The 4281-nt window shown below is 36.4% G+C and overlaps 1 protein-coding gene across 1 annotated transcript; it reads right to left on the bottom strand.

The window, feature by feature from the left end:
- Positions 1-286: 286 nt before the first annotated feature.
- On the bottom strand, positions 287-3861 carry LOC111365316 (ammonium transporter 3 member 2-like). Its single transcript, XM_022985763.1, has 3 exons — positions 3126-3861; positions 1473-1758; positions 287-942 (listed from the first exon to the last, which is right to left on the bottom strand). The coding sequence occupies exons 1-3, from the start codon at positions 3780-3782 to the stop codon at positions 395-397; spliced, it is 1491 nt and encodes a 496-aa protein (XP_022841531.1). The 5' UTR covers positions 3783-3861; the 3' UTR covers positions 287-394.
- Positions 3862-4281: the final 420 nt, after the last annotated feature.

Raw genomic sequence — 4281 nt, 5'->3', positions numbered from 1 at the left:
AATTATTCCGAAATGGACATTGTTGCAAGGATTTGCAATCGTGGACGTTTTTGCAAGTGGATATGTGAAAGTCGACATTTCTAGTAATTTCCTCTTATTTTATTATAACAATTATAAATACAAAATTGCACTGAACATCCCCATTCAATGAGTAATGTAGCATTTGGATTCCCAGCCCTTTTTGAGAGTTAGATCTCGAACTTGTGTATGGATCATCATCCATTATTGTTATTCATAATGAACAATCTCTAGTGCTAGGTTATTGCTAGAAGAGAAACTCAAATAGTTGATGCACGATCAAGGATAATTGTGAATGAAATAAGTGATTACAATACTGAAACCAAATTTATATTCACATAAACAAATAAGTTTATAAATTCTCCAAGATTCTGTTTTATCCAATTACAGCATATTTCCATTCAGACAACCTGGGTAGCACCACTAGATGCCTACCATGTTGTGTTTGATCATCGGACGAGAAACCGTGCTTTGTCGGATCGTACTTTTCTCCATCGCCCCACAATGCATACGCTTCTTCACCGTGCACCGCATCATCCCCAATCTCCAATTCATTTTCTGGCATGCGCAATGGTATTATAAATCTTATCACTACACAAATGATCGAAGTCACAACAATGTTCCATCCTATGATGAATCCTCCACCAACAATCTGTTTGAGGAATTGCACGCCGCCAACGCCACCGTAAACACCGCCACGAGAGTTGGTGACGGGCAAGAAGAGGGCACAAAGCTGTGGCTCAGCAAAAAGGCCCGTAAGAATGCCTCCGAGGTAACCGGCAACAGCATGGGTGTGGAAAACACCAAGGGTGTCGTCGATTTTTTGGAGAAGTGTCCATCTCTTGTGGACAATCATCATTGTGAACCATGGGACACTTCCTGAGAGAACGCCCATGACTATTGCAGCCCATCCTTGAACAAGACCTATGAAATGATTCAATTGATTGAATTTCAAATCTTTTGATAGAAATGTATGCATAGAACATATTCTTAGCAATGGTTTCACATATAAAATTGAACTCAAATGTGGTAGACCAACATTGATCACATCTTCTCGTCAATTTATATGTTTGTTCTAAATGTTGACATAAACATTTAAACATCATGTAAACAAAAAGTTCTTGATTTTATAAGGGAATCGAACTACTAATATCAATTTTTCATTGTTATTCAATGTTATAAAAATCAGACAAGACCAGTCAATTTGACTAGAGCTTAGTAATTGATATACATAAAATCAAAATAAAATTCATTCAACCCGTCAATGGACACAAGTGATCATGTTTTACGATCATTCTGTAATGCTACGTTGATACGAAAATTAACTTATATTTTTTGAATAACTTTAACCTCAGATTGGCCCTCAAATCAATGCCCGGAGTCGAATTTAGAAACATTGATCCCATAACCAAAATAAAATGAATAGAATGTATTGAGAGGAAAAATAAAGATACCTGCACCAGGAGTGATGCAAACAAGGCCAGTGATCATGCCCTGCACAGCTCCAATAACTGAAGGCTTTTCGAAGAATATGACATCGAGCCATGTCCATACGAGTAGGCTAGTGGCTGCACATATATTAGTATTCAGCACGGCCATGGATGAGTCAATGTTGGCGGCGTATGGATCACCGCCGTTGAACCCGGCCCATCCCATCCACAGCAACCCTGCACCGGCCAGCATTAGCAGTACGTTGTTTGGAGGAAAACTCTCCCTATCAATTTTCGATCTTGGACCAACCTGCATAGAAGTTGGATTATTTTAAGTCGAAAAAGTGACATATTAACATTATACAAATGAACAATTCGTTTAATATATTATTGAAGTTTAGAAGAGATTTTAGTGAACTGAATATAACATAAATTCAGATGAGATCATTGTATAATGTAGAACTAATTTATTCGTTTGTGACTTGTTGGCTAATATATATAGATGGAATAGAACTCGACGAAATTTAGTAGGTGTTTTGTAGGAATTAAAATTAGATTTTTTTTTGTAGATTGTGATAGAAGTTTTTTTAAATGTATAATTGAAAAGTTGTGAAACCATGAAAGATGTAATTAATATTGATTGTTTGACATTGACTTAAATTAAAATTAAATTTTAATTCAAACCAATTAAGCTCTTAAAAATATATGTGTCTTGTTCAATAATTTGGATAACATAGGGAAACGATTCAAGTAATTAAAGCAATAGTCTAGTCTAGTCAACCGTTACTATAAAAAACCAAAGGATTGCCATATGTACAATAATGTTTCCTTTGCTTGCTACCTAAATTAACACAGAACATGTTGACTTAAAATAAAATCAAATTCTAACTTGACAAATAACAAGGTTTAGTCTGTTGTTATTGGGATCTTGGTCAATGATCTCTAGAATTTTTACTAAGGGTATGTTTGATATAAATTTTGTGAAAAGTAATTCATTTTTTTTTTTTAAGAATGTACAATTGAAAATGAGTTTGAGAAAAAAATGAATTTAAATAATTTACATAAAATCGAGTTAAGCATAGATTTTGATCAAAATCAAAGTTAATCATCAATTTTAACCTCATATTTTATGGGTTAAACAAGTTTTTAAACACATATTTTACCAATTTTTGTCAAAATCTACTAAATTTCTATTTTAGTCCCTACCAAACGAGGACTGATAACGATGGGTACAAAATGTCTACAACCAAGTGTGAACGGATTAAAAGAAAAAATGCACAAACACGTGATTCTTCATACTTTCGTTGAAAACTTTATTTCTTGACTAAAAAATAGTTAAAACTGACGCTAATATGACATTAAATGATAAGCACTATTAAATGATTTACTTAACTCAAAATTTTCATTAAATTTATTATATAACACTACCTAAATTGGTCTCACTACTAATGCTAAATAACATTATTTCCTAAAAGGGAATGTGACAGATAGACCTCAACCAAAGTCCTATGAAAAATCTAGGAATCTAGCAGAATATTCAAACTTACACTTTACATTACTCGATCAATAACTGATCTACACAGTATCGAATTAAAAAAGTAAATATTAAATGGTCTAATATTATCTTAACACATTCTGTAAACAGTTTATGAAGAGCAAAAGCAAATAATGACTGACCCAGTATGCGGCTGTGATGCCAGCAATTCCCGATGAAAGATGAATAACATAGCCACCGGAATAATCCATGACGCCCCAGTGGTACAAGAACCCGCCGCCCCAAAGGCTGAACGCCCCCACCGTGTAAGAAAAAGTTAACCACAGCGGGACAAATATCATCCATGCCTTAATATTCATCCTCCCCAGCAAAGACCCGGCAAGCAAAATAAGCGTTATAGCAGCAAAAACGCATTGAAACCAAACCATTGACGCCATGGGGTAGTACGGCATGGCCATGGGGGTTTCCACCGTGCCGTTATGGAAGTGATGTTTGGTAGCAAGCAGCGCCGCCTGTTTGATCAAGAATTTCTGGTCTAAAGCCGGGCCGGCCTTGCCCCAGCAAGGGAGGAGCTTTTCGCCGAATGACATCTTGTATGCCCAAATGACCCAGCAAAATACGACGGCGGCGAAGGCGTAGAGAGCCATGAAGGCGGAGTTGACGGCCCATTTCTTCTTGACTATGCTGCCGTACAGGATTACGAGGCCGGGGACGCTCTGGAGACCGACGAGGGTAGCGGAGGTCATCTGCCATGCGTTGTCGCCTTTGTTTAGCCATTCTGGCACCGCAGCCGAGGTGTAGGCCCGGTAGGCTATCGGCACCTCCGCGGAATTTGCCATGGTCGTGGCACTTTGTTTCTGGTCTATACTAGCTAATCGAATATGAAGAGACTACTCTGTTTCGAGTCATGCAAAGACTTTGATTTTTATAGAAGGATTGTGTGATGATTATTTTTTGGAAAATAATGGGTTAAAAATAGGTTTAATTTTATTGGAAGTGACCTAATTTTAAAATATTTCCATTGAATCACTAAACTATGTAATTATTAATTGATATGTTACATTTTGTTGCAATAACTAATAAGATACGCTTGCGTGAATAAACAAATGTAGTCGCGGTACAAACAATTTTAAAATATCGGATTGATTTTCATTCAAGTTGGAGATTGAGTTTTTCCCAATCCCTTGTTACATTGAAATCCATTTTGCCCAACGCCCTAAACTTCGTCCATGTCAACATTCCTTCCACTTTAGCAAGTTGAAGATTTAACGACGAGTTACATTGAGATCTAGAATTAAATAACTTTGTAAATTGAAATCCTGTGTGTCCAATTCTAGC

This window comes from Olea europaea, chromosome 17 (assembly GCF_002742605.1).
Source record: "Olea europaea var. sylvestris chromosome 17, O_europaea_v1, whole genome shotgun sequence".
NCBI lineage: Eukaryota > Viridiplantae > Streptophyta > Magnoliopsida > Lamiales > Oleaceae > Olea > Olea europaea.
Note: the sequence above shows the minus strand (reverse complement) of the source record. Positions and strands in the feature narration are given on the sequence as shown.